Raw genomic sequence first — 27,940 nt, forward strand, 5'->3', positions numbered from 1 at the left:
AAAATAGCAACAGCAAAACTCACAATTTTTTCATAGTGTATGTGAAACACAGGCAGATACTTGGATAAAAACACTTTCATCCCAAGCACCAAACTACCTCAGTTCCACTTTTATTTGCATTTTCTAAGCATGGGTTATCAGAACTGCCTCAGACCACCCTGCCCTGGCCATGTGCAAGCACTGGCACCTCTAACCTGAATTCCCATTGGCTTCTTCTCTGCCTTCACACACAGGAATGGTAGTGGTTGGCTTGAATCCAGTGTGATGCTTTTTGTCATAAGGATTATTTTTAATAACTCAGGATCATCTTTTTGGTTACACAAAAGCACCTTAACTCTCAGGATACAGTTTGGTAACTTTAATGAGGCTTTGCAATTTACAGTCAATGTGTATCAGTACACAAAATATAAGAAATCACATATACATATAAACTTTGCTCTGTTGTTTTACAAGCCAAACAGAGTGAACAACATAAGCTACATTTATTTATTCACACAACAAAATGGAACATTTTCAAGCTTCATTCACGAATCAAATATCTCAAGAATTTACGGACCAACATTATTTTGCAGCTGCTAAAACAACAATCTTCCATAGGGAACAAATAATTTACGTCAACAGATACACTGACATCACATTCTACAAAATGAAAAAGCCACGTTGAGCACTGACTGAATGCTTCCAGATTTCAGCAGAACTCACATGAAGCAATAGTGCAGAACTTATACCAGCATCAAATCTGTCCACCATTTATCAGCCCTATGACTGAGAAAAAAAATCACATACAGAAATTCTTCAGGGTAAATAAAGCCATTTTAGTACAGGGTTATTTAACCCACTTATTTTTCAACCTTTTTAAAACAAAAAGGAAATAGCTTTAAAAAATTTAAAAAAAAAGAAACATTTAAACCTTTTGGGTTTTTATTTTCTGACTTACAAACTATTCTCACATACAATATGAATTTGTACTTTGTGAATAGTTTTGGTCCCTCAGACTGTCTTCTTAGTGAATCTGTTTTTAACTACTTTGTTCAAATATACCAACACTTCACTAATGTAGTTATTTGAAGTTAAGTAGGTAAAAATAACACAGACCTATCTTAAAACAATATCTCTCATTTTTGGCTTCTGAACAGCATACAGTCACAAAAACCAAAGCTTCTTTTAGCAGCATTAAAGGTGAAGGGCCTTCTGTGTGAAGCTGTCCTGAAAATCTTCTGGTACCTTCAAGTTATTGAACGCTCTCAGCTCTTCAGACACAGACCCTGCAAAAACTGAGCATTCAGTTTGCTCTCACACACTAAACCCTGCTCCCAAAGCAGTTCCCTGCAGAGGTGCTCATTTGGTCACACACGTTCACAACACACATGTGACCTTTGACAAATGAAGCAGATGTACCACATGGGTATTTCAGTACAAGCACCAGGGAAACGCTGCCAGGATCATCCTTCAATTCAGGAGGGAGGGGGAAACTACTGTTTTCACAGACTAACCACTGCTTTATGCCTGTTAGTTTCAACAGAATTGCTGAAAGGACTAAAAGCTCACCAATACACCTCAAAACATAACTGTAAGGAAGCTGAGCTCATCTGCTTCTCTGTTCCCAAAGGGAACCTCAGGTTTTGTCAGTGATTTCAAAGGAACACTAACACTGATGCAGAGTTCACAGCTCTCCCAAAAATTCATGGAACAGTAAATAATTAAGAGATCAAGTCAATGAACCAAGCACAGTGGATCATTTAATAAACTGGGCATAAGCAAAATGTTTTTTATATATACAATTGGTAAATTCAATGCCTAGAAGCACAGAATACCCTTATGGAAAGGATGCTTGACTTTATTCTAGAAAACAGTGACTCTGCAAAGGATTTGAGGGTATCTCTGGTAGAAAAAATCTACCCCTTTTAAAAATCACCCTGGAGATCACTTCTGCCCTTTTAAAAAGCCTGTCAATGTGAAAGGCTTGGTGGGGAGTTTTATAAGGGGCCCTTTTCACTTTAGAATACATCCCTTCCAAATCTGGTACTGGAATGTTAAATCATCTGTATTTTTCCCTTCCATGTACTGAAGTGAATTAAAACATTCAAGGGCATCTTCTGGAGTAGCAATATCAAACTGGTAAGCAGCAATAGCAAACCACTCACAATTTAAAACAAATGCCAAACCACTGAGCCTTGGAATTCATTTTAAAGTACTGCCCATGTAGGAGCATTGCCTCCATCATCTCTCCATAGTTAAACTTCAGTTTAACTTTCAGTTCAACTTTATCGTCCCATGGAGCTGAGAGGCTGGAGGTTTATCTGTTTGGAACTTCCTGGTGACTCTGATATCGCTGCAACCTTCAGGGAATTCTTGATGGAGCTGAGCTCCCACATGTGTAAGTTGATGACGTGCACGCCGCAGCAGCCGCTGGTGATCTTGCAGAGGTTCCTGAGGACAGCCTTGCGCAGCAGGATGTACACCCAGGGGTCCAGGATCTGGTTCCACGTGGCCATGCGCAGGGCGAACAGGAGCGTCTCACACGCGTCCTCTGAGCGGCCTTCCCTAAGCCCAATTCTGGCCATGGCCACCTGACAAAGGGCAATAGTTTAGAATTGTGCATCAAAAACCACATTTAAACACACATTTAAATTACCTGAAAATCAAGTATTGTAAATTTACATTAAAAAACATACAAAGAGAGCACGTAAATGAGTAAAATCGTTTCAATGTTGCCTCTAATCTTCACACCTTCACAGCATCAGTGCATCCCAAACTGCAATGTAAATACTTACAAAATTTATCATCCTAGAAATCCTCTAATGTTTTACAAAGGACACACGTGTGCATGCCCTGAATTACTTCTGCTGAACTTTAAGCAGAGGATGGTAACCTTCCAGGGAACACCCTCCAAAACAAGGGATTGATCTGAGCAACAAGTAAAAACTTAATCCAGAATTTGATCTAACAAAGCGTGCCAAGACTATTCCAGAAATGGATTTTCTCAAGGACAGAATCCACTTGTAGGTCAGCATGTTTTTGTAACAGCTATTTATTTTTTCACGTTTTCCTAATTAAAGGCTGCATAAGGAACACAGTACCTTGACTTCAACAAGAAGATTCACGGTTTTTATGCTGCAGCAGAACACAATTTATTGATTTAGAGGTCTGTGGGAAAATTCAAGCTATGGTGACAAAAGCTACTCTCAGTGGAGACACAGAGAGTTTCATTCACCTCTGGAAATGCTACACATGGACAGACCTCCAGCAGCAACAACACTGCCAGAGCCAATAATTCCACATGGAGGAATTCCAGACCAGCTCAGCAGGGCAGCATCTGGCAGAGGATACCCAAGGGCCACACCAGCCCAGCAAGGTGTGGCTCTGACCCCCCTGTTCTGCAGGGACACAGCCCCAGGGAAACTCAGGCCACTGGGACTCCTGCCCTGCAGATACCTCCTTTACAGGCTGGCTGCCACTGGGCGTTTGTAACCTGAGTTCCTGTGTGAGGAAAGCCTGATCTGCCAAGCCAGGAATCTGCCAGAAGATGGTAAATTATCTCTCCCTATTAGTAATGTTAAAACCACACAAAGACTTTTTTGGTAGAACGATGAAACACTGTAAGGCTTTTTGTTCCAAAGCCTTTAAAGCACTGCAGTTATTTAACTAAGAAACAGGATATTTTACAACTGATGCTCTGAGCACACTAATTTATTGGGCAATGAGAAGTAGGGTCAGGCTGTCCATGCGCAAGGTTGTAGTTTCCAAAAGATGCACTGAAAAGAAACTCAACAGCAAAACTAAAAAATAATAATGAATGGAGAAACCTAAAGCTCAACATGCCAGCAAACCTATTTTACTTCTTTTTAAATGCTTCTCTCTATTTCCAGACCTATAGCTATATTTCCTATAGCTTGCAGGTCACCAGATCTGAGTATAAGCTTGAATGGCACAAAGTGAACACATAAAAGGACACTCAACTTGTTTGATGAAGCATTTGATGGAGTGTTTCTGTATGGCTTCCATGGAAGCAGCAAAGGAAGCCCCCAGGAACATTGCTGAGGACGCTGGTAGGACTGGCAGGAACGCAGCTGGGAACTGGTGTGGGGAGGAGGAGGAATGTCTGAGCACCAAGCCAACACAAACACAAGCCAGTTCCCTGAATCTGCTCTTCACCCACAACCACTGGGCACATTCCTCTCTGACATCAGCAGCCCACCCAAACTTGAACAGCTCCTTTGGCTTCACATGGGATGTTTTTTCAGGACAGTCTACATTTTATTTATTAGAGGTCCAATACCACAAGGCAAACTCAGACAGAATACTCCTTACTCTGCAAAAAGGACTGGGCAGAAATGACAGCTCAACAGAGCTCACAGACCAATGTCCTTATCCCATCCAGCATGTTTGACTTAATACAGACATACAAGCCACTAATCTGATGCACTTAAAAATTCATTTGTTGTTCCTCTCTCACATTCTCTGAAGTAAATAAATGCCAAATCAAATGCAATTTCATGTCCAGACAAAAAAGCACTAGATGTTGCTAATAAGGAAAAATAGCTCCATCCAGACTTTGTAAAACTTATTTTCTCATGTTACCCAGAACACTTGTGAGAAGTGTTTGCATTTAGAAGTAATTTGCATTTAGAAGTAATCACCTCTAAGTGAATCTATTAATTTGCTGTTCAACATAAACAACTTCTGCTTTGATTATGGATTTGCATGAAGTAAATCAGGACAACAAGGAAAACTGACACATAATCTATGGATTCTGACTTGGAGAAGCTTCATCCAGAACATTTCAGTTGTCTCTTCTGAACATCAGACATACAAAAAATAATCCATCTAAATTCACACAGAGCAAGTAGAGCTTATGTACACAGACACACGTTTAAGCAACTCAGCTGTACTCCTGGGATTAGAAATAATAAGATAAAATGCAATTACCTCCAAATTTTGTTTTATAGAATTTTCTTAACCATATTACTAACATTATTTGGGAGTATTATGCAGAAATGAAAAATATTTTCTTTCTTATATCTCTAAAACTAATATAAAAGCTTTCTGAAGTTCTGAGAGGCAAGATTTCCATACAGAAACAGAACCAGACAGAGAATCTCACTGCAGCCCTGAGCACAAGCATTTTTATGCTTAAGCACTTGTGGCAGAGCAGCAGGACATGTGGCCATCACTTTGAGTATGAAGTGAGAGAGATTCTCCCTCCTCCAAAGAGACTGCCCTGTTCTGGGGGCTCATCACATCTTCAGAAAAATCATGTAAGAAAACTGCAAGCAACTGTGCAAAGAGGAGACTTTGTTCTGGAGCCTTTCTAAAATCATCTGCTGATTTCTAGAACAAGACTTGAACTTCAGCGGAAGAGGGGTGGAATGGAATGAAGCTAATATAAATTATTATTTCTCTCACATTTTCATAGTCTACTTATTTAAATTTAAATTCTTAAAATACTGTTCCAAAGTCAGTTTGAAACCATAGCTTATAAAAAGGATAATACACTACCAGCTGTTTAATAAAGGATTTCATTGAAGCAAAACATGCAGACAGTCTGGATTTTCTCCCTGGGTGTGAGAAATTCGTGTCACTGAAATGGTTCAAGTCATCAGCTCAGAAATTGGTGCACCAGGACTTGGTGCACTGCCAAGTGGACTCTCGAAAGTGGGACCACCTCCACGGGCACAAAAAGAACACTTCAATTATTCTTTTTTGAGTATTAGAGGTCAATAATTGGTTCAAAGTCAGGGAACCAATTCAAACCCTTTTTTCCCTTCCCTGCAGATCCACCAGGCTGGTATGACAAAGGAATTCTGTCCTCTGTAGGCAGCAGTACCCAAGTGGGGAAGAGGCAACACTATTGCATCACATCTCATCACCTTTGATCTCTACAACTGAAGTTAATATTCATGCAGATTCAGCAGCATGACTCAAAAAATTAATCCCCAGCTGGTAAATAATACACGTAACTCATGGCATTTTCTAACATATTTAGAAATGTAAGAGTCCAAGTAGCACTCTGCTGATTTATCCACTGTTTATATGAAGACAGCTGTAGTATGTCTCCCTGGTTTGCAAAAAAAAAAAAATCACATGATGTAACTATGACAATTCAAACTTTCTTTATAAAAGGTACTATAAAAGCATAACTTTAAAAGCAATTTTTTAAACCAAGGGTACCTGCTTGAAAGATATAAAGTTACTCTGACTCATACCAGTCCTTAATGGCTTAAGAAAGGACCTGAGAATTCAGTGTTCCTAAAAATACAGAAAGAGAAATCAGATTGTGTCAAGGAAGGACTTGGCACAGTACATTAAACTTCTACATACTTTTTGTCCAATCTTAAACTTCATTAAAACCAAAGCTCACTTTGCAAGATCCAGAAAGTCTGATGGAAAATTTTTTTAAACATTATGAAATTGTTGACTTCTTCAATTCTGCACCTAGCAGACAGCATCAGAGAATTACCATTTCCCTTAGGGACAAAGCTCAGGGCAATAAACAAACAAAATTGCTTCAAGGCTTCACACCACTCTCCAAACATAAACAGCACTAATTTAATTTTCCTTTCAATTGGATCTACACAAGAACAACCAATAGGCTCAAAGGCTGTGCTGCTTAGTCACATTCCTGTTAGTACTCAAGGACAGCCAGTCAAAACAAGCAGCTGACTTTAGAGCTGGTTAAGAAATAAGACAAAAACGGGACTTTGATGCATTTCATCTCACAGGCTCTAAATCCAGGTTCTATCCTTGACTTCAGGAAACTGGGTAAAACCCAGTCACCAAGAGATTGACATGGAAAGCAGAACAGACAAATATCGGAAATTCTTGTCTTCTGCAGCTCAGCCCTCAGACTCCCCTGTGGGAACCTTGCAGACCCTCCCAAGCCTCTTCCTTTGGATTTCCTTACAAGCCATTCTGAGGATTTCCATTAATGGAAGGAAGTCCATGGATTTTTCAGTATTTGCAGAACACTTCTATTTTGTCACTGTTGCCTATGTCGAACCCTGAGGTGCAAATCCCCTTCTTCTAAACCACAGAGGTTTCAAGGCAGAATTTCACTGATTATGTCCCAATCCACTGAAACAAAAAATATACACTTCTTTTGAATTTCTAAAGTCTTTGGAACTTTTACTTTTCATTTTACAAAAGCAGCTCCAGCCTAACAGGCAAGGGATCTTACAGGATCCATTTTGTAGTACTCTATAAACACAGACCTTAAGAAAATAAATTTGCAAAATAGTGTGAGAAAGAAATAAAAATGCATATATCTTCACATTTTATGTACCATTTTATATCTCACAAGCAGAGCTGTTAAAAAAGAAACACTGCCAGCAAATTGCCTGTGCCATTGCTGTATTGATCTTGCAGCATACAAGCCAAGCATTTGTTGCAACAAAGCTGAGTATGCTTCGTTTTATTTTTTATGTGATTCTGCAAGTCAGTTTAAAAACAAGAGCTTCCAAGAACAATATGCAGTGCACCACTTCTGCCATCAAAATATTAGTACACACACTCTTCTACTTATGCCACATAATGCTTTTTATGTTCTAGATCTGCATGTTGTTCCCCTAATGTTTTTCTTTCCCTTTCTAAAAGAAAAACATTAACTGTATCTTCAACTTTTATATACCAGATGATCACTTAGCTTAGCAATTAAATTCTGACTGAGCATAGTGATTTTATTAAAAAATGCCAATTTAAAAAGGTATTGTAGACAACAAAATATATGAGCCAGCTTTCCACCACATTAGAGCCCAGAGGGTACTTTTAAGAGCATATGTGGTAATTCCTTATGTACAATTTGGCAGGATCAGCTCCTGAGAAGTAGCAGCAGAAAAAGGGAGTCTCCTTTTCTCTCATGTGTATTTCTGTGATAAAATAATAATGACACTAAAAATTAAGAGTGGATCCACTGGCTCACTATTTGCCCCCCTCAAAAAGGAACTGCATAAACATTTTGAAGGTATTGTTAAGCTACAGAGGTGTGAAAGAGGTGGGAAAAGTCCAAAAAGTAGAGAGAAAACTGGAAAAGACAATATTTTTCACAAAGCAAATAAAAAATATTTTCTCGTATTCCTTTCTCTGACACAGCCTAGTCTGTGACCAGGCAATTTCTCACTGAAGTTGACAGGAAAGAAATTATGAAGCCTCATAACCAGAGGGCAGGGGCAGGTCTGTGTGCATGAACTTGAAAACATTAAATGAAAGTGAAGTTTTTATTTTCTGTCAACTTTCCCCTTAGACATTACCTATCTTGCATCAGTTTTTCAGTAGGATAAATTCATGTTGGGCTTGAATAAAGCATTCAGGGTCACCTCTTTGTTTCTCCTAAATAATCCAAGTATTTCTATCTTGGATTGACAATCCTTGATCTTTATTTCCTTTCCCTGCCATCAAAGTAAGAAATACTTCAGTTCAACTAGCTAGCAATATAATTACTCTCACAGCTTAATTGATAATTCATTTGAAAGGAAAGCATTGTGGGTATGGGTAGAAAAGATTCTAGCATTGGAAACAGAAGATGACTTGCTTCATAATGAAAAGACATAGCATCCATACCAAAGTCAAAGAAACAACCTGTTTCCTGAGCTACATGCTTTAAAGCTGCAAGAAAGCCTGTTTCCACAGCATGAGGAATGTATTCCTGCCTAAGAACAAAGCCTATATCAAAAAACCTCTTGCACAAAATTAAAATATTCTTTACCCAGCAATGCTAGAGAAGCTTTACACGACAATTTTAAAGTTCAGAAACAACAGAGTGTGTCTAATATCTACAATAAGGACCATCCTTAAGTATTTAGGAAGGCAAGGTCTGTAAGTATTTGGGATTTATGTATTCTTCCATTAGTGTCAGTTGGATAAAGCTTCAAACCCTAGAAATTATCTATTACTTCTCTGTTGTTGCTTTGCTTTTCCAGGTTTTCACACTCATTTGGAAAAAAACCCCATATTTTATTGCTTAGATAAATATTTTAATTTGTTTAGGAGTGACAGAACTTCTCCCACTAATACCCTACAAATATCCCAAGAAAGATTGTCAAGTAACACACGATACTGGGGAGGAAGAGAACTGTCTGAATGAAGAAAAAAGTGACAATATACAGACAGCCTGGGGGAAGAGGAGCTGCAGAGATCCATTACCATAGAACAGGCTGGAAAAGTTGGAAGAGACCTCTACAGTCATCAGTCCAACCACTACCCCAGCACCACCATGCCCACACAAAACCTTTTCCATATGCCCAAGTACCACATCCACATGCCTTCTGAACACTTCCAGGGATGGTGATTCCAGCACTTCCCTGGGCAGCCTATTCCAATGCCTCATCACCCTTTCAAGGAAGAGATGTTTTCCTAATTTCTACTTGAATCTCCACTGGTGATCCTGTCCTTTTTGGAGATGGACTGGAGTCACAGTCACCTAATGACTTAGTACTGTCTGCTCTGTGGTGTTTGAAGGAATCTGACTGGAGGCAAAAGAAGGCACGATGCATTGCTTTCCTGTCACTCTTTTTATGTCACCTTTGTTAAAGTGACTTATTCTGTGTATCACTCTGAAGGAGTAAACTAAGCAGCTATGATCAGAAATATCAAAACTAATGAATTGCAATATATCTACCAAGTTGAAGTATATAATTTGCAATTACCTTTTTCTTTTATGTTGGCAAATAAATTGCAAGGGCCTATTGTGCTCAACCACCTTTCAGGAGGAGAATGGAAGAGAAAAATCAAGTCTCCATTTAAAAGTGATTTATTTCTCATTACTCCTGCAAATGCACACCTCTGGTAAAAGGTGGATTCAACTTTTATTTCCAATTCACTAATGAACTGTAAATCCTAAAACAAACTGCTACCACTTACTCCTTCCTGCTTCTCTTTCTCTCCTTCCATGCAGTGAAGCAGATGGGAATATAGTTGGTCACATCCCTCCCAGCACAAGAGTCTTTCTCCCCACTCATGTCCTGATTTCAGTCATCACAAGGTTACTTGAGCAGATTCACTACATCCTTTCCATCCTACCCCACCCCTGTAACTTTGGGAGCCCAAACCTCCTGAGGGGCAGCACACAGGTCCAGGACAGCAGGAGATGGTGCAGTACCTCCAGAGCATCTCCAGTTCATTCCACTGTTCATCTATTCCACCTCACCCAATTCGAAAATGAATCCCAAAGAAAGAGGGAGCTCTGCTCCCTGAGCACTGCTGTTTCCAAAAGCACACCCACAGAGGCTGTGCTGGGTTCTGCACTGTGCCCACACAGGAACCTCCATCCCCAGGGAGCCTCAACCCAAACTGCAACTCAGCAATTCCTCTCAGACATCAACCAACTCTAGAGCACCAAGGACACAAGTCACTTGTGCTAGAAAGCACCATGCTACACCTCAGATTGTGAATTAACACCATAATAATTATAATAATAAAAATTCTCTCACAGAGTACATGAATGTGTATTACACCCTGATGTCTGTCATTAAAACTGGGGAGGATGAAGGACCTTCTGGAGTTTTTCCATGTGAGTGTATTACTCCCTGAGATTTTTTCAGCAACAACTTTACCATTTAAAGTGTTTAGATAGTCAGGAAAGACAGCTTTCCTAAAATAACCATCCAAAAATGGTTATGCCATGTATGACATTTTCCAAAGATGGCTATGCAGTGTATGATATTTTCAAGTAAGAAATGCCTGAATAAGTGTAATATCTAGGAAACAGGAAGAATTCTCTTATCTCAAACAATGGAATGAATGTCAAACTGACTTACTTTTTAGTATCAAACACAGAATCTAAAAACTTAACCAACAGAAACAAACAAGGAAAGGTTATGAATGGCAAATTTATTTTGGTGAAGTTTTAAGAATTTGATTTCTTGAGATGTCAACTTCAAAATTGAAAAAAAATAAAACCAATCCACATTTTCTGTGAAAGTCACTGATACCTATTTGAAACAAAATATTGTGTTTCATAGTTTAATTCTGTATGTAACATCTAAATTTAAAAATCAAGAAGCAAATAATTATGAGAGAAAACCAGAAACTCATTATTCTGAAAATGCCATTTTCTCACATGACTGGAAACCTGCCTTCCTTACTTTTTCTCTCCAAAACAAACAATCTTATTGTATTCTGATGGCACTGCATTAATAGAAAAGCCTTTACGCAAAATTTTCCAAACAGCACAAGTAAACATAGATAACAAAAACTCTATTTATGCTTCCTCAGAAGCCTGTGGTAAAGGGTAATATGTCAATCTCAGCCCTCCTTCCTTCCCTGGTTCCTCCCATTACTGCCCATTTCTTCTCCAGAACTTTCCTGTTGAGAGTATCTCAGCTCCCTGACTTCTGAGGGGGAGGTAAACACCTGAATTACAAATATAGCCACAATTACTATAGACTTTCTAAGCGCTCTGTGATGAACTACACCCTGGCCCATGCTTATAAACATTTTTGTTAAAATGATTCATGTTTCTCAGAAAGGAGAAGGCCTGTAAGATCTCTGTGTACTGTAAAAAGATGACAGTAGGAAGAGACCAATTCTGAACACACAAATAGTACTTTTAAAATCTAAATTCAGTATCATTTTAGGTAGGTATAGTCTAAAATTAATGTCATTCCAGTTCTCATGTAATCAATCTGGTGGAATTAGGCAGCTGTGCCACTTAAGAATACGAAATTAAAGAAAGTTCTCTACAACCAATACTAAGAACATCTTACCCAAAGGTTTCATAGAAACACATCTGAACAGGTGGGTTGGACTTTTAAACACATTGTATTAAACTTTGTTACTCTCTCTGCCAACACACACAAATTCTTTCCAGGAGTATTTTCTTGGGGACAAACAGCACACTCAAATTGTCTGAGCTGCTGAATAAACCTTATTCCATGGGAAACTAACTTGGAAAGAAACTTCTGTCTTGAGACTAACAAAAACTCCTATCAAAATGAGAGTTCTCTTTCCTCTTAACCTGTAAAATGAGTTATGTATTTCAAAATACCTTTTAGTCCATAATATTAACAAAGACAGTAATCTTTCAGCAATTTAACCTTGAGTTTTCAGACACTAGGAGAAACTCAAGCAAGAACAGCAATTGAATTTGCAGAGGTAACGGATCTGTTGAGAAACTCAGCAAGCAATCAAAGGACCAAGATCGGAGGGGGAGCCCTTCCTCTAATTTGGCTCAAAAAGACAATCAAACGCGGGAATTCTTTTTTGGAGGGACTTAGGGAGCATTTTATTCATTCAAACTGACACTCCTGATCTCCTCTGACACAGCAAGGTCTGGAAGAAAAATAACTACCTACAGTCACCAACAGCTATCCCTGTATCCGTGCTGCAGGCTAGAGCTAAGGAGGTGTGTCTAGCAGGCCTGCTGCTGGCTAAAAGCTTTTTTTCCTTTCCCCACGACACCGGTTCATTTATTAAAACCCTTGTGACAGCAGTGGGCCCCTGACATGGGCCAGGCCCCAGCCTCAGGGCTGCACTGGCAGTGCCCAGGAGTTCCCTCTCCCGCGGGAGACCTGCCCTACCCCAGGCAGCTGGGAGGGGCTCCCACAGCCCTCACAAACCTCGGCTGCTGACAGGGCATCCCGACTTCGTGTGGTGCCAGCACACAAACCTTCCAGCAGGAACTCAGTGACAAAGCCAGCACAAGCATAGTCATTATCACTGATTATCTTCTTTAAAATCTAGGCCCTGAAAAGGACAGGTGAGTGTCGTTTTCCCCTCTGAAAGCCTTGAAACAGCATTGAAAGCTGCAAGGTTAGCTGAACATATTTAAGAGTATCTCCTCCTTCACTCTTCAGAAACACACCTGTGGAAATTGAAATCCTAATTTATTCTTTTTCAAAAGAAAAGATCACTCTCCCTGTTGACAGTGCCTGTGCAGGCACAACAAGCTCACAGCTACAGCTTTGACTAATAAATAGTAAGGTAATACACTTCAGCCCCACATGAGAAGTGAATCCTCACATGGACCTGCATCTTGGGACATCTCCCTGCTTCTCCTCAGCTGCACTTTCTGGTTCTGAGAAATCACCAGTCACAAGAGCACAAGGGATAAATTTTTCAGTAATTCTTAAGCTGCAGGGACAATACAACAGCAATGAAGGCATACAAACAGCATTAATAAAGCAGCGAGCTCATATATATGATGTCCATTGCACATATAAGGCAGTGCAACAGAAATTAAACTGCCACCTTAATAAAGAAGACAGAAAACAAGAATGGAGGGAGAGACTTCAAGAGTTACACAGGTATGAACACCTGACAAAGTGTATACAAGGCTGTACATGCAAAAACATAGGAGATGTAGATGATTACCTTTTACATTCAACCACAAGGACATGGCCCAGAAGTTGCTTAGTGTAAAACCTGCAACAAACTGACCTCCTTCAGCAGATTCCAGCCCTGAGCCTGGCTCTGCACCCAAACGCTGGTTTGGGTGGGATGGGAAGGGCATTCCAGTGAAAAGCTCCCTGTTAGTACCTCAGCTTCTCACCAGCTCCAGAGCACACTGCCTGAAAGGACCACTCAGAGCAGCACCTGCAGCCTCTGAGTTGAAGTAATTCAATAAATCACAAGCTGAACACGAAAAGCACTCATCAAGCAGTCATCAAGCCCCACTGCATGAGACAGTCTGAGGATGAGAAAAAGAGTGAGTTCAGGGAGACAAAATTAGCATAACAAATTGGAAAGAGAAGAGATTACATGGGAAGGGGCTGATAAAAATTAATCTCAGCAGTAAAAAAAGCAACTGAATATCAGTTGATTTATTCGTATGAAATAAACAGAGTTCTTTCCAATAAAAACAGGAATGGCTATTTCCAGCAGCAGAGGGGAGGTAAAACTGGAATGAAATTAATCAGTTAACTGCACGGAAAAAGATCTTAACAAGAAGAATTTGAATGTAAAAGTATTTTTCTCAGGCTGTGTTTCACATATGAAAAAGATTAGAAATTTCTCTGTATCATAATTTGTTCCTATAAATAAATTCACTCTGAAATAAATCTCTCCTGCCCATAGTTACAGACAGTTCTCTTTGCTACTCCAAAGAAACAAATTTTATAACATGTTTATCCCTTGAGCCCTACAGAATACGACACAGGGATGTCAGAATTTGCTCATACAAGCACGGCTCCAAACCAAGCTGTTTCATGACACGCCAGACGTCAAGGGACAGCCAAAAAACAGCTTTATATAACAATGTATTTCATCAGAGGTGCTTGTCACAAAATGCTCCTGCCAGCTATTTGCTTGGGGAATCCTACCCCAAGGGACCAAATTCATCCAGCAGAATTGGCATACCCTTAGCAAATGGATGTAGAAAGCTGAGAAGTTGAAGTTAGTACCTTCAGAACATATTTACCTGGAATTACCCATCACAAAACAAAATTATTTGGACTGTCAGAAAAAAATGTGCCTCTGCAAACCACTGATTACATATATTATTATAAAACTCATGAATTCAATTTTTTGGGGTTTTTTTGTGCATTTTCTCCTGCTCTCAACTCCTCAAAAGGCATCAGTGTTCCCCCATAAGGGAAGATGCAGGGAGCACCTCTCATTCTTAAACTTCATTAAGGAAACATTCTCTCACAGTGGCAGAAAATGTGAAAAAGCTGCTTATTTTTGAAAAATAGATGAGATGGAGCTTTGGGAAAGAAATCCAAAGGGAAAAAAAGAAATCAGAAAGAGGTCCCTGTCCAAGAGCCATGAGGAGAGCTCCACATTGCCATGCCATGGCGAAAATGCTCCATCCATATCTTCAGGAATCTTAAAACAGAGGTAGTGATTGATTACAATGCTATATATTATTATTTATAATATTAAGTGTTAGCTATTTATACATTTTACACACACATATATAAATAGGCATCGAAACAACTTCACTATCACTGAGCAGATGCAGAAGTCAAGTTCAGCTCAACACCAGACACCATAAAAGACAATCCAGGGTCTTGTGACTCTAATGACATCTGAAAATGATTTTATCACAGGACAGTGACAATGTCTGAATATTAACTCCACTTGGGAAAAAAAAAAAAAAAATTTAAAATCTAACAGTGAAGTAAATCTGCAGTTGGATTACAGCATTGGACAGACTCAATTATGGTAGCCCTACACATATGTCAATGGACATACCAGACTAGATTGAAAACAGAAGGGAAATAAATAAATTGAACCCCCCCAACACCAAATGAATCCAAACTCTTGTATCTGCAAACCACATGTGGTACAGAACGCACTGCCTTCCTCCACTTTCTCTTCCAGAAGTTTGTTTGGTTTCTAGTAACTCTGGTTTACTTTGAGGCAATTGACTCTCATGAAACATTTTGTTCTGTATACTCTTTGGGACAGAGAACATAGGTGGAATTCACAATTCAAATGCTAGACTTCAAATTCTGACTTTTAGATTTACCTTGGAGAAAAAAAAATTAAAGAAGCAAATCACAGAACAAGAATGTATTTACGTCCTCTTCCAGAGAATTTCACCTATGAACACCTACTCATATTTATGTCAAGAAATACTTACTTTGGTATATGCTGATTATATTACAGAATGTAAACCACTCTTTTCACGAATTAAAAGCCCTGAGACCTTTCAGATGTATCAGACAAGAAGGTTTGAACCAGCAGTTAATCATAAAGCATGTAACTTGATAAACCCTGGCTCACTTCAATGTAGCACACAAGCAGTATGCTCCAGACAAAACTTTATTCTACTGCAGGCCAAAAAACTTGCTAAATTAACACCACACTTGTAATTCTGTTTGTAGTCTGTTGCTATCAAAACAAGTAATGGGTAAATAAATCAGCAAATTAACTGGTATAAACTCTATGATCCTAACAGCTACAAAAGGAAATACCCACAAAGGACCCTGTCCCATTTCATTTCCCACTGAAACTCTCTGGCTAAAACACTGACTGCTCACTTCCTTGAAACTTTGTTCCAAGAATCTAATCCCACACTACATCTACTTTTTTTGGTTTTTAAACCCTTCCTTTCTAACCTAAATTTGTCCATATGGCAGAACTATTTTTCATAACGCCAGGCTGAGTTTGGCTCATCTCATTTCAAAAGAAATCCAGAGGCAAAGCATCTCAAGCCAGGCAGGCACAAAAAGCACCAGCAGATTTGCCACCCAGTGAATCAGAATTCCTTGTGAACCAACTTCCCCCTGCAACACAGTCCCACAAAATACCAAGTCCAAAATTAAGCAAGATCTCGTTCACTGGCCTGCATGAACTGATGCAAACACCAACTCCAAAAAGGGTCTGAAAAAAAATTCCTGCTAGACCAATAATTCATCTTCAACAACCACTTAGATGAAGTTAAATATTTTAACAAAAGTAGTGCTGTGATTTCATTAGATTGCCACAATTTCTAAAACTGTAATGTTATATACCTTTAATATATATCATAATTAAAACTGAATGGCAGAACAAAATCAGCCATAGTAGTTGCAATTTAGTCTTCCTTGATGCTTTGAATAAATGAAATATCTCTTTTGAACTAAAAAAGTTTATAGCTCTTCTGACACCCAAGGGTTTTGCAAAACCAAATTAATCCCTGCTTTTAAGAACAATTAACTTAAATAAAAACAAATGTCACCAGAGGATAATAATGCTGCTTTTTCATGGAAAGTGAAGTCATCCTATGAGATCCTAATTTTGAAAACTATTCTGTGGCAGGCCCCAAACTTCAGACGGTGTCTGAAATAACTGTAAAGAAGTTCCCTACAAAACTTGCTCTTGCTGCTCTGACAACTTTGTTTATGCTCCACACACTACAGCCACAACACTGACAGAAGCCAACATGAATTTAAACTATGCTGCAGAGCAAGACTAGAAAAATTCTCCATAATTTGAACAAAACTGAAGGAGTTTTTGTGCATTCCAGTGATTGCAGACATTCACACCTACACTCACCTTGAGGCCAGTGATACTGGATTAATTAAATGCTACCTGCCAGACACCAAACTGCTGCAGCCAGGCTAGTGTCAGTAACTAATTTTTAACTAACTCAGGTAACTTCAGACTCTACCAGAGGCAGTGAGCAGATGAAATATAGCTGGATATGATACAGATCTTAGACTTAAATGTCAGTATTTGTTAGTTCAATCCAGAATTGCTCATTTATATCATTGGAAAACTAAAGGACCCTGCTTCTAGGGAAGAAGTTAAGATTCCATGTTACTTGTGATTTAAACCCTCTAACTCCAGCAAAAAACCTAAATTTCTTCAGACAAGTTTGCTACACTAAAAGGAGACAAAGCTAACACCAGCTTTCTAATGCCATGATACAGCTGCAGCTGTCAAATTCTTCATATCACAATCCCACCTCCTCTGACCCTGCTCACTGACAGAGCAGGCACCACCAGCACTGATCCTCTGGGAGTCACACCACAGACAGTCCCATACCAGCTCTGCTGTTCATCTGTCCACATTACAAACCCAGCTGGCTTAGGTCTAAACCAAATGTTGATTTCAACCCACTGCCAACCACTGTTTTTCAATATGACCCAAACACTCAGACCTTAACACCCTGATAATGGAAGGGAGGATTTTTAGGTGCTTAACTGTAACCTGCCCTAACAAAGCTCACAAGTAGCAGTAAACTGTTGAAATAACAGCAAAAAGACTGCCATAAATAAAAGAATTATTTACACTGTACAGAGTAAAAAGACTTTCCAATCCTAGATTTCACTGAATTTTTGGAAGAGCTCAAAATTTGTTCTGAATTATTTGAGCCGTGATTCTTCTACCACTGTCTGCTCCACAGCACTGGAAATGCAATCCTCACAATCACTATATATTTATTTTAGTGTATTATTGATCAGAAGTGGAGAATAACTACCTGTTTTTTATAGATGCATAGGTACATACATTACGGGCCAATATGCTATAAAATTAATATCACTGAGTGGGTGGAGCTGTTATCGCAGCTTTAAAGTGCTTTAAAACCTGGAGACAAAAAAGTATAACTTTTATACAGTGATGTGCATTAAACATTGGCAAATACATTATGCTCTTACCAGGAATGGGCTCCAGCAAATGCAAGAAACACACATTATAGCCAAGAGCTGAATGATCATTTCAAAATGATGAGATCTGCCTTGTCTTTGTTGACTTTTAAATTTGACTCTTAAGAGGGTAATTCCTGTGACAGCATTGCACAGGAATGAAATAGCAAGGGCCAGGAACCCAAGGCAAGAAAAAAGTAAGAGATAAAATCTGTCTTCCCAGTCCTCAACATGTTCTGTTTTATAGAAGCACCAGGTCCTCGATGCTTGAATTTGGTAGGCTCTAAACCTAAGAATAGGCAGCAAAGCTATAAGAACAGCAAACAGACATACCATAGTCAACATCATTTTCACATGTCTAGAAGTCATTTTTGTAGAGTGAAATATTGGCTTAGTGACTCCAATGCACCGTTCAACAGCCATCACACTGCCCAGGAAGAGTGGGCACAAACCAAAGAAAACCATGCAGATGCCAAAAACACTGCACAGAATGTTGGACTGGTTAAACCGAATCCAGTCTTTATCTGAGGCATACACAAACACTGCAATGGCTCCATTGATGAGGTGACCGAAGAGATCTGTGACAACCAAACCACTGGCAAGAAGCAAAAAGGAGGCTTTTGATTTCTGTCTGAATCTCTGGTATGCCTTCATGAGAATTACTATTGCAAGACTGTTGGACAAAATTCCCACCGTCATGAAGATTATTGAGAAGAAAACTGAAATCTTTTTCTCCGTGTGGCACGTTGTGTTTTTCAAGACTCCAAATCCAGCCAGCCCTGGTGATTTTGAACTGTTCATGGTTAGGAAAGGAGATGCAGCCCTCAAAGCATTTCAGCAGTCTTGCAATCAAAAGGCATCTGTAATTATAAAAACAAATATACACAATGCTGTAAAAGGCATACCACTGTTCAAATGGCATTTGAAGCAGAAATTCCATATTAGTCTGCGGTACAAATCTAATTTTCCACTTTTCTGAGTGATATGATATGGCATCACATTTTAAGTTCATCACTCACATGGTAAAACAATTATCCGAACGCATTACACAATGCAAATACAGCCTACAGGAATTTTAGAGCTTCTGCGTGCATAATACGTACAAAATAACGTATACAATATATCATGGTTATATACATATAGTAAGATAAACAATACAAACAATTCTGTTGGTTAAACTAAGCTAAACAAATGTTTTTGCAACAAACTCCAAGAATGACAGTATTTAACCAGCCCAACCACAGTCAAAAGTGAAATACTGAAACTGGAGCATTTTGAGATCATAATCACGCTCCATTTTTAAACATTTATTTTCAAAACAATGTCTTAGTGCCTCTAAACAATTCTACTCCCACAAATTCACGTTTCAAAGCTTTAACCTAAGCAGCACTGAAGCCTTCAAGTTCCCAGCGCCCTCGCTGAAGCACAAACTTCATTTCTAGACGCACCGTAATTCAGAAACCAATTCTGCAAGTTACCTTATGCTTTATCTCCCATCTCTACTCCAAGGACATTCCTAATACCAAAACCTCCCCAGGCAGGGGGAAAGAAGGGAAAAAAAAAAAAAAAAAAAAAAAAAAAAAAGGAGAGGAAAAAAAAAGCGGGCCCGTCGTACAAACTGCCGCTGAAGCCCCTCCGTTCCTGAGCTACATCGGGAACGGGGCACGCCGGACCGTGGCAGCTCTGCCGCTCGGGAACGCTCAGCGGAGCGCGGCCGGCGAACTCCTCCGACGGAGCGGGGCACCGCACCCGCACCGCACCCGCACCGCGGGCACACACCGGGGGCACGCACCGACGGGCACGCAGCGGCAGGCACACACCGACGGCACACAGCGCGGGCACACAGCGCGGGCACACACCGCGGGCACACAGCGCGGGCACACAGCGCGGGCACACACCGATGGGCACACAGCGGCAGGCACACAGCGGCGGGCACGCACCGACGGGCACGCACCGCGGGCACACACCGGCGGCAGCCCCGGTGCCGGAGCAGCGGCGCTCCCGCCCCCCGCCCCGTTCTCCCTTAAGCGCTGCCGCCACGGGGGGCGGGGCGAGCCCGGCTGGCCGGGCACAAGTGCCACGGTGCCCGCCGGCCCGGGCCAGCCCCGCCGCGCCACCGCTCCTTCCCTACCCCGGTCTCGGTGTCCGTCCCGGCCCCGCCGCGGCTCACGTTCGCTTCGCCCCGCGGGGCCGGAGAAGCGCAGCGCGGAGCTCCGCCGGCCGCCACCGCTGCCGAGTCCCCCTCCCGCCGGCGCCGCCCGCGCCCGCCCTCCCTCCGCCTCCCCACCCGGCCTCCACACCCGGCCTCCCGGCCGCCTTCCCCGCCCGCCGCCCCCGGGACGCGCTCCGGCTCCGTGCCGGGGCCGCGGCGCTGCCCCTGTGTGCCCGCCGGGGCCGCGGTTCCGATGCCCGGGCACACGCACCTCCCTGCGGCCCGCGGTGTCCCCGGCGAGGAGAGCCGCGCTGCCGTGTCACATCACAGCCAGGCAGGGCGAGTTCCTGCCCGCCAGGCTGCAGCCACAGCCGGAGCGACTCACGGGGCAGCCAAGAGGCCGCATCTGTCCCCAGGCACCGCTTCACCTCTTCTTCACTTTCCATACGCTGCTTTCCACTGCGCCCTTCAGCAGCACGCAGGGAGCTCGGGAAGGGGTAGCCCCAGGAATACTGTCAGGGATGCGGCTGGGCACAGCCCCAGACACACGGCCCCTCGAACTCCCGGGTCGAGTAGAGCCAACCGTGCTCCTTGGACCATTTCTCTACGGGAGAAATTCCATGAGAACACATCCAGGAAAGGCATTAATGATAGGACCCATAGGCTGGAAATTCAAAGGTGGTTTCCCATCATGCACTCAAGCTGTTGCAACTTGAAGGTATAGATGACTTTCAAGTTCTTTCATCCATCAATGTCCAGTACTACCAAACAGGCCTGAATGGGAACTTTTAGTAACAACTCTTACTGTAGAAATAAACCAAAATATAAAATCAGTGTCAAATTATGAAACAAAACTGTTAAATACTGCAGAATTTATCATGGGCTACAGTGATGAAGAACTTACATTTGTTTTCATTGACACACAGTGTTGAGTGGTACTGTTCCTGGCACCACAAGACTTAATTACTTAAAATTCTCAAAAATACTAGTTTTTGCTTACCTTCATATTTTGAATAGTACAGATGCAAGTTGTCTTTCTGTAATCCACCAGTGAGGAAATACAGGCTAGCTGTATCTATTCAAACAGTATTTAAAGTCACTTGCATAAACAGTTAAGAGCACCACAGGATGACCTTCTTCTTCAAAATGACTGTCAGATTTTGGCATTTTCACATACAGTGAGCAAAAATGCTCAGTTTGTTCTGATTGGGACCTATAAATTCCCATAAATTCTTTTTTAAGACAGCAGTAAAACATAAAAATATCTCAAAATACATTATTACCTATTAAAGATCAGAGAAGGAGAGTTTATTTTATGTTCCCCCACCCAGGAAAAAGTGGAGATGGAGATCACAAACTACAAACAGCTTGCTCCATGCCTTTCCTAGCCAGATTTCTTCACCCAAAGATCCTGAAAGGGGGGGGGGGGGCAATTTTGCTTGAAAAAAAGCAATGAAGTTGGTATTTCAAGACTGCAGCCTGGGTGGTAGAAGCTGAAACAGCATTATCAGGTAGATCAAGACAAAGGGAAGAACAGAAAAACCTCAAGACAGCTGCTTCAGTGTGCTTGTAAAATGTAGTAAGGGAAAGGAAAACTTGTAGAGTGCATCCTGAGTAATGCAGTAGCCTGCCAAAAGGAAGGGGAGCATTTCAGTTGCTGCAGAGATGGAGAAAAAAGGCAAGAAATAGTGTTAGGAAAGTAAATACAAGCTTCCATCTTGCTTTTCAGACAAGAGGCATTGAAGAGTTCTCCTGCACCTGTGCAGCTGTAAGAGCACAAAGTGCCACATCCCAGTTGAGCAAGCAACTTGTTAAGCACTGGCATAAGCAGGACAGGTATGTCTGGTACTCAGCCCTGTACACATTTGTGTGCTCCTGATAACAGGAATAACGTAAATAGTGACTTCTCTGGAATGGGATGGGTTTGAAGAATTATGGCTAAGTAAGATGGAGATTTCAGAAGGTGTTGGAGGGGTGAAAACTGGCAGTGACACCAGCAGAACTAGGTTTGTCATACTGACCCATGGTCAGCTCCTTTCATCTCCTATTACTAATGAAAATAGGAGTGACCCAAATTGTCCCACCACAGCCTCTGCTGTGGGTTGTGAATGGGCAGCCACTGCTTTCTAAGGGGCCAGCAGTCCTTTCACTAGCCTGTGGGAAAGGAGAGGAAGGATTAATGTCATTTTCAGCAGGGCAGTGGCTTTTCCTCTCAACCATTTGACAGTCAACCATTATGGAGCTGGGTTTGATTAAACTCCTTTTTAAGTCTGAGAACAAAAGCTGTAGATGCAGGAGCCACAGTGGAGTGCTTCCTGACCCTTTCTCACTCCACCTATTCAAAGACTGCAGAACTGAGGTGGTGCCTTGGCTTAGCTCACTGACTTCAGCACTTCTGATTGTGTTGGGCTGCTTGTGTTTGTTCCAAAGCCCTCGACTCCTGGGTACTACAAGAATCAAGAAGATAAATACTGTTTTTGCCACAAGTTCCAACTTGAATGAAGGAACCAGAATTCCCTGCTCACATTCAATGAGTTTAAATCAAGAGGAGTAGTTTAACATATATAAAGAGAAAGAGATACAGAGATAAAAAGACATCTCTTGCTCTGTGACAATTGCAGTCCACCCACTGGTTACCAAAGAGTGGAAAGAAAATGTGACAAAATCTTCTGGATGGAGAACTTCTGGATGTTGCTGGTTTGCAAATCAAGTGTACAGTAATCAAGTCCTCAAAGTCTCCTGCTACAAATCCAGAAACCTACTCAAGTGTTGCACTGATTTTTCACTGAATACCAGCTTCAAAGAACCTTGCTGTAAATGAACAGGTAGGCATTTCAGTAGCAACAACAAAGTTGGTAGAATGCAAATAAAAACAATATCTCTTTATCCTTTTTCATCAACTCATAAATTTCTCATGCAGCCTTCAATGATAGTTACTATATACTTTTATTATATTCACAGTTCTGGCTGCAAAACATTGGAAACCTTTTCCTTTTTGTGCATAACAACAGTAAGTGTCATCTTTCCATTTAGTGAAATAGCAGTGATATAAAAGCCTTTAAATTTCACAGACAAAAGTAGTAAATCAAAATAACTATAGAAGGAAACTGAATTTAGGATCAGATTTGGGGCACCTCAGTCAAATACAGCTGTCAGTGAGAATCCTTCAGTTAAATGCCACCTTGTTCAGCCCAGAATTGTTTGAGACAAAAAAGACTTCTGAGGCCACAGACACTGGCAATGAGTCCTAGAGTACCCATCCCCACAGAGGGTTAGAGTTACTGCCTTCCATTTCTCCAAAATCAGCAATCCTTCAGGACTTCCTTCTCCTCTGGAATTAGTGCCCTGCCACCCCCAAAGAACAGCTTCTATCAAAGGTCCAGCTGTACATGATGAATGAGCTATTCAAATGAAAAAAGAGCTGATATCCAGCTGAAGGTACCAAAGGAGATTTAGACTAGGTGGGATTTACATCAGAAATATTGGTACATATGCATAAAAATATGTACATTCTAAGTATTATGTGGCTGAGAAAAAAATCATGGAAATGATGAGTTTTGAAAGGTTAATAAGCAATGCTGAGAGGTTGGGCAGAGGCTTGCTCTGTTCTGAAGTTAGCAATAGTCAGACAGCAGAAACATCGAGATAAAAAATTATAGTCTTGGAAAATCTGAGTCACTTGTTAAGAACACCAGCATTACTAATTCTTCTTGGATTTTTAGTGGTGTTTTTTAGTATTCTCATTATGAAATGAGAAATTATTTCCATGTCTTTTTTAAGGTTGTTAACCTGATTTTACAGATTTTCAAAGAGACTGATTTTAAATTGTATAGTAGTGAAGGACAATTTGCAATCTCATTTCATTAAGCAGTTAAGACTGATAAGGACTAATTTTGCTTGAGAAATTAATTATGCCTCCTGTCTAGAAAATGCAATCAGAAAATTAGGTCAGTAATGTGGAAGGTAATCATGTACATAGTAAAATGGCAGTAAGTGCACAATAAAGGATGTCACAAATTCCTAGACTTTTAAAGTCTCATATAAATTTAGCAAATAAGGCTTCCTTAAAAGTGTTAAGTGACTGTAGAGTATCCTCAACATCCTGGCTTGATAGTGTTAAGACAAAACAGTAATTTTCTGCCCAAGCTAGGAAATGGATTTTGTAAGAACACATGCACAGTCATGTTGGTGTGCAGTTAGACCATGTCGGTATCTGAAACAAGAAATGAAGGACAGAATATGTCTCCTTAAAGATGTGTCTCAGGATCCTGGCTTTGCTTGATTCTTGAGGAGGGTGGATAAAATACTTGCTGCACCCTGTCATATTCAAAATATGCATTTTAAAATGCGTTAAGGCAATTCACCAAGTTAAAAGAAGTGTGGTTCAGCAGAACGCAGCTGACAACTCACCCATGGCTTTGTCATTCTGGTAACCACCACTCTGACCTTCATAGCTCACCATGAAGCAGTAAAATAGTCACAAACTGTGGCTTAAGTACTGCCTGAATTGGGACACAGCCAAGGCAGCTAAAGGAGGAAATTCCTAGGTAGTTAATATAAATTAAATGGTGTTTTGCAACAAGACCCAGATCAGTTCAGGAGGTTAAAACCACCAACATGCCAGTAAGCATTCACTATCAAAGCAAAATAAAACCAAGGAAGGTCATCAGGAATCATAACAACAAACATGCATCTTTCTACTGAGATTTCCACCTGCTGATATCTGAGCAGGGACTGTTTGCTCTTACTGGAAGTACAGCTGTAAATAATGGTGTTTTGTTTCTAAACATCCCTTTCAGCAAGGAAGTTAAATTCTTTGCTTCTTGATAATGAGACACAGCTCCTGGCAAATGAGGTAAGAGTTGCTGTAGACAGAACAAAGAGGAAATATTCTCAATTTCCCTGGTAAGGTTTGGAGGTGGGAGAGGGGACACAAAGATTTGCTACAATTTGTGACATACATATTTGCATTATAGTTCTTTTCACTAGAAAGAGCAAAGATAGATTTTCTTTTTTAATGTGATGTCACAAGAAGGGTCCAAGAAGTCCATTGAGAAGCAATCCTTTAACCAAGGAATTGACCATCAAATGGTTGATGGTACTATTGATACCAAGCAGATTGTTCCTGAGATACTAGCAGACCTGCAAAGCAGGTCCTTGATAAGAAAATCCAAAACTAAAGTGCTAAACTGCTGAAACAACTGCATTTCACTAAGTCATCATTGCCAAACTGTGTTAGTAGAGGAGGAGAGAGTTCAAGAATCCATCATCCAGCTATCAAAGACAGACAAAACTTCCAAATTGAAAAAATTACTAAACCCAGAAGTTTCCAGTGTAAGAACACTTGCAATCTGTCAGGATATTCAATACAACAACCACAAAAAAATTGATTCTATACTGCCTTATTCACATTTGTTCTGAGCAATATTTACATAAGGATAAAAATTAAGATGCCTCATGTTAGTCAAATGATTCCCTAATGGATCATGACAAATGCTAAATATTAGAAGTGACTACTGAAACCTGTCATTACATCAGTTTATTGATTTGCATTTATTCCTGCTTAGAGATACACTTTCATCTTAATCACATGCTGTTGCTCTAAAATTATCTGATTGCTACAAATAGTGACTAAATTGGCTGTATCAGAAAGAACTGCAGGGCAGTAATTCCCTTTTCCCCTTTGCAAACCTTGATTCTGGTACTTTCTTGAACCCTTTTTTTTTTGGTATGACACTACAAGGCATACATGGGAGATGGTTAGGGTCCTTCAGAGTACAGGTTGATTCTTTTTTATGTGCAGTTTTATGTGTAACTTTGTACAAGTACAGCCCTTAGGAGTGAGGGAAGATGAACAGAATAATAGCAATGTGATTATAGAGCAGGTGTATCACTGAGCATGTTCTTCCTGTAAATCCATGAATTTGAAAGCATTCCCTTCAAGAATTTATAGGAAGCTTCATTTATAGGAAGTTCTGTACCCATGTATCTGGATAATGAATAGCAAATTAAACATTTTTAAACATATATTTTAATTTGATGTTTCAGAACTAAGGATTGCCTCCTTTATGATTATATAGACCCACATTTTTAAAAGGCCAGAGGAGACACATATTGCCATTACTGACTGAATCTTGCCTGTTCAGGCTGGGGTAATTTGTAGTAAGTGGCTTAATCAGGAGTGGAAGTACAGTTCTACACATAAAAATAACAATGTAATTTTCTCTTATTTTAAATACATGGGACAGAATGTTCTCTTTTCTTACTTACCTCTTTAGTATTTGGTGACATAAGAACAAGCATCCTACAAATTATACTAAATTAACTGCTTTTAACTTCATAGTAGCTCCTTTTCTCTTCTTCCATTCTACAGGATGGAGACCATGGAAAAACAAGCCAGAAGAAGTCTTTCATCAAGTATTCTTTTTGATCAGTTTGCTAAGTCAAATTAAATAAAGAAATAATTTCCTTCAAATTATTCTAACCTATTTTATTTATTTATTCCTCAAGCGATGCTTGATACCCCAAACTGTCAATAACTAAATCATGTGGAAACATCCTTAAAGAGATGCTTGAACTTGGTCAGTCCTGAAGTTGGACTAGATGATCACTTTATGCCCCCTCCAGCTTCTGTTCCATTCTGTTCTATTCTGCTGAAATATTCTATTCTGTGCTGTTCTGATATATCCTGATAAGTAGGAAAGTTTATTTGGTTTTCTGATGATTTTTTTCCTCTGATTCTCCTCTTATAATTTTTTATGCTTCAAAGTAAAACTACTTCATTGTTATTCTTTAAGTGTATCATAAAATACAAATCTAAAGTCCATTTAAAAGCAGTAGGAAGATTTTAAGTAACATCATGAGGTTTTAGGCTACAAACAAAGTAAATGCCATCTGGTTAGCAGAAAAGCAGCCCCAGAATAGCCAATGATTATATTTCAAATAAACAGTTCTCTCCCTGAGCCATGCCACCACAGCTAGAGATTGGTACAGATACAAAAATACATGATTGCTCCAGATAAATAATAAAAAGTTATCTGAGTGTCTTATCATCTAAAAGTGAGGAAAAATAATTTTTATGGTATACCAAAGTAAACTAAATGAAATTAGAGTAAGACAACAGCTTAAGCAAGCAAATCTAATTTTAGAAAAGCTTCATGTTTCCACAACATTATTTTTTCCCTAGAATCATGCTTATCTTAAAGCATAGTAGGAGCTTTAGACTCAACAACAAACCACAGCCAGAAGCAGGAATTCAGCCTCAAGGCTTTCAACTAAGTGAAAGTGTTCGAATTTCCTGGCAGAAGATAATTTTTGATGAAGAAATAAATTCACATTAATGAAAAGGAAGAGCACTCATTTATGATGTGGAGAGGTATCTCTGTGGAGAGATTTAATTAAGAATGATCTAATTTTTTATAAGTAGCTCTCACAGTGTTGGCTTACCACAAGTAATATCTGTGCTAAAAACTGGTAAACAAGTTTATATCCTTAATTAGAATATATTATTGTGATAGGCAGCCATGTAACCATTCAGCTTTTACTAAATTAATACAATCTGTATAGATACAGGCTTAAGTCAAGCAGAAAAATTACCTGTGAAATCTCAGTAAGCCAGTTACTTTTGATAAACTGTAGGATTTGATAAGCAGAGAGCTAATGAAAGATAATGATATTTTCAGTAATTGCATTAGTGGAGTTTCACTGGAGAGAAGAGAGAAGAGCAAGAAGGTGCTTGGAGAGGAACCAGAGTGTCAAAGCCTGAGAGCAAAGGGGAATT

General features: G+C 40.1%; 1 protein-coding gene across 6 annotated transcripts; it reads right to left on the reverse strand.

Moving 5' to 3' along the window:
* Positions 1 to 343: 343 nt before the first annotated feature.
* Positions 344 to 20,672, reverse strand: PTGFR (prostaglandin F receptor). 6 transcript variants are annotated; one of them, XM_071436437.1, is made up of 3 exons: positions 20,432 to 20,672; positions 18,021 to 18,868; positions 344 to 2,570 (listed from the first exon to the last, which is right to left on the reverse strand). In XM_071436437.1, the coding sequence occupies exons 2-3, from the start codon at positions 18,807 to 18,809 to the stop codon at positions 2,265 to 2,267; spliced, it is 1,095 nt and encodes a 364-aa protein (XP_071292538.1). In that variant the 5' UTR covers positions 18,810 to 18,868; positions 20,432 to 20,672; the 3' UTR covers positions 344 to 2,264. The 6 variants fall into 6 exon arrangements, with proteins under 6 accessions (XP_071292538.1, XP_071292540.1, XP_071292542.1 ...); XM_071436439.1 differs by lacking the exon at positions 20,432 to 20,672 and adding an exon at positions 20,309 to 20,413; XM_071436441.1 differs by lacking the exon at positions 20,432 to 20,672 and adding an exon at positions 20,140 to 20,267 and having other exon boundaries at positions 18,702 to 18,868.
* Between the last annotated feature and the right edge of the window lie 7,268 nt (positions 20,673 to 27,940).

This window comes from Agelaius tricolor, unplaced genomic scaffold (assembly GCF_023055355.1).
Source record: "Agelaius tricolor isolate 1412-34295 unplaced genomic scaffold, bAgeTri1.0.p SCAF_11, whole genome shotgun sequence".
Taxonomy (NCBI): domain Eukaryota; kingdom Metazoa; phylum Chordata; class Aves; order Passeriformes; family Icteridae; genus Agelaius; species Agelaius tricolor.

What these genes read in the sequence shown, in the direction of transcription:
- PTGFR (XM_071436437.1), bottom strand. Translation starts at nt 18,809, where the DNA reads ATGAACAGTTCAAAATCACCAGGGCTGGCTGGATTTGGAGTCTTGAAA. An exon ending in TTTGCTGGAGCCCATTCCTG is followed by an intron (nt 2,571 to 18,020) that starts GTAAGAGCATAA and finishes GCCCTTTGTCAG; the next exon opens with GTGGCCATGGCCAGAATTGG.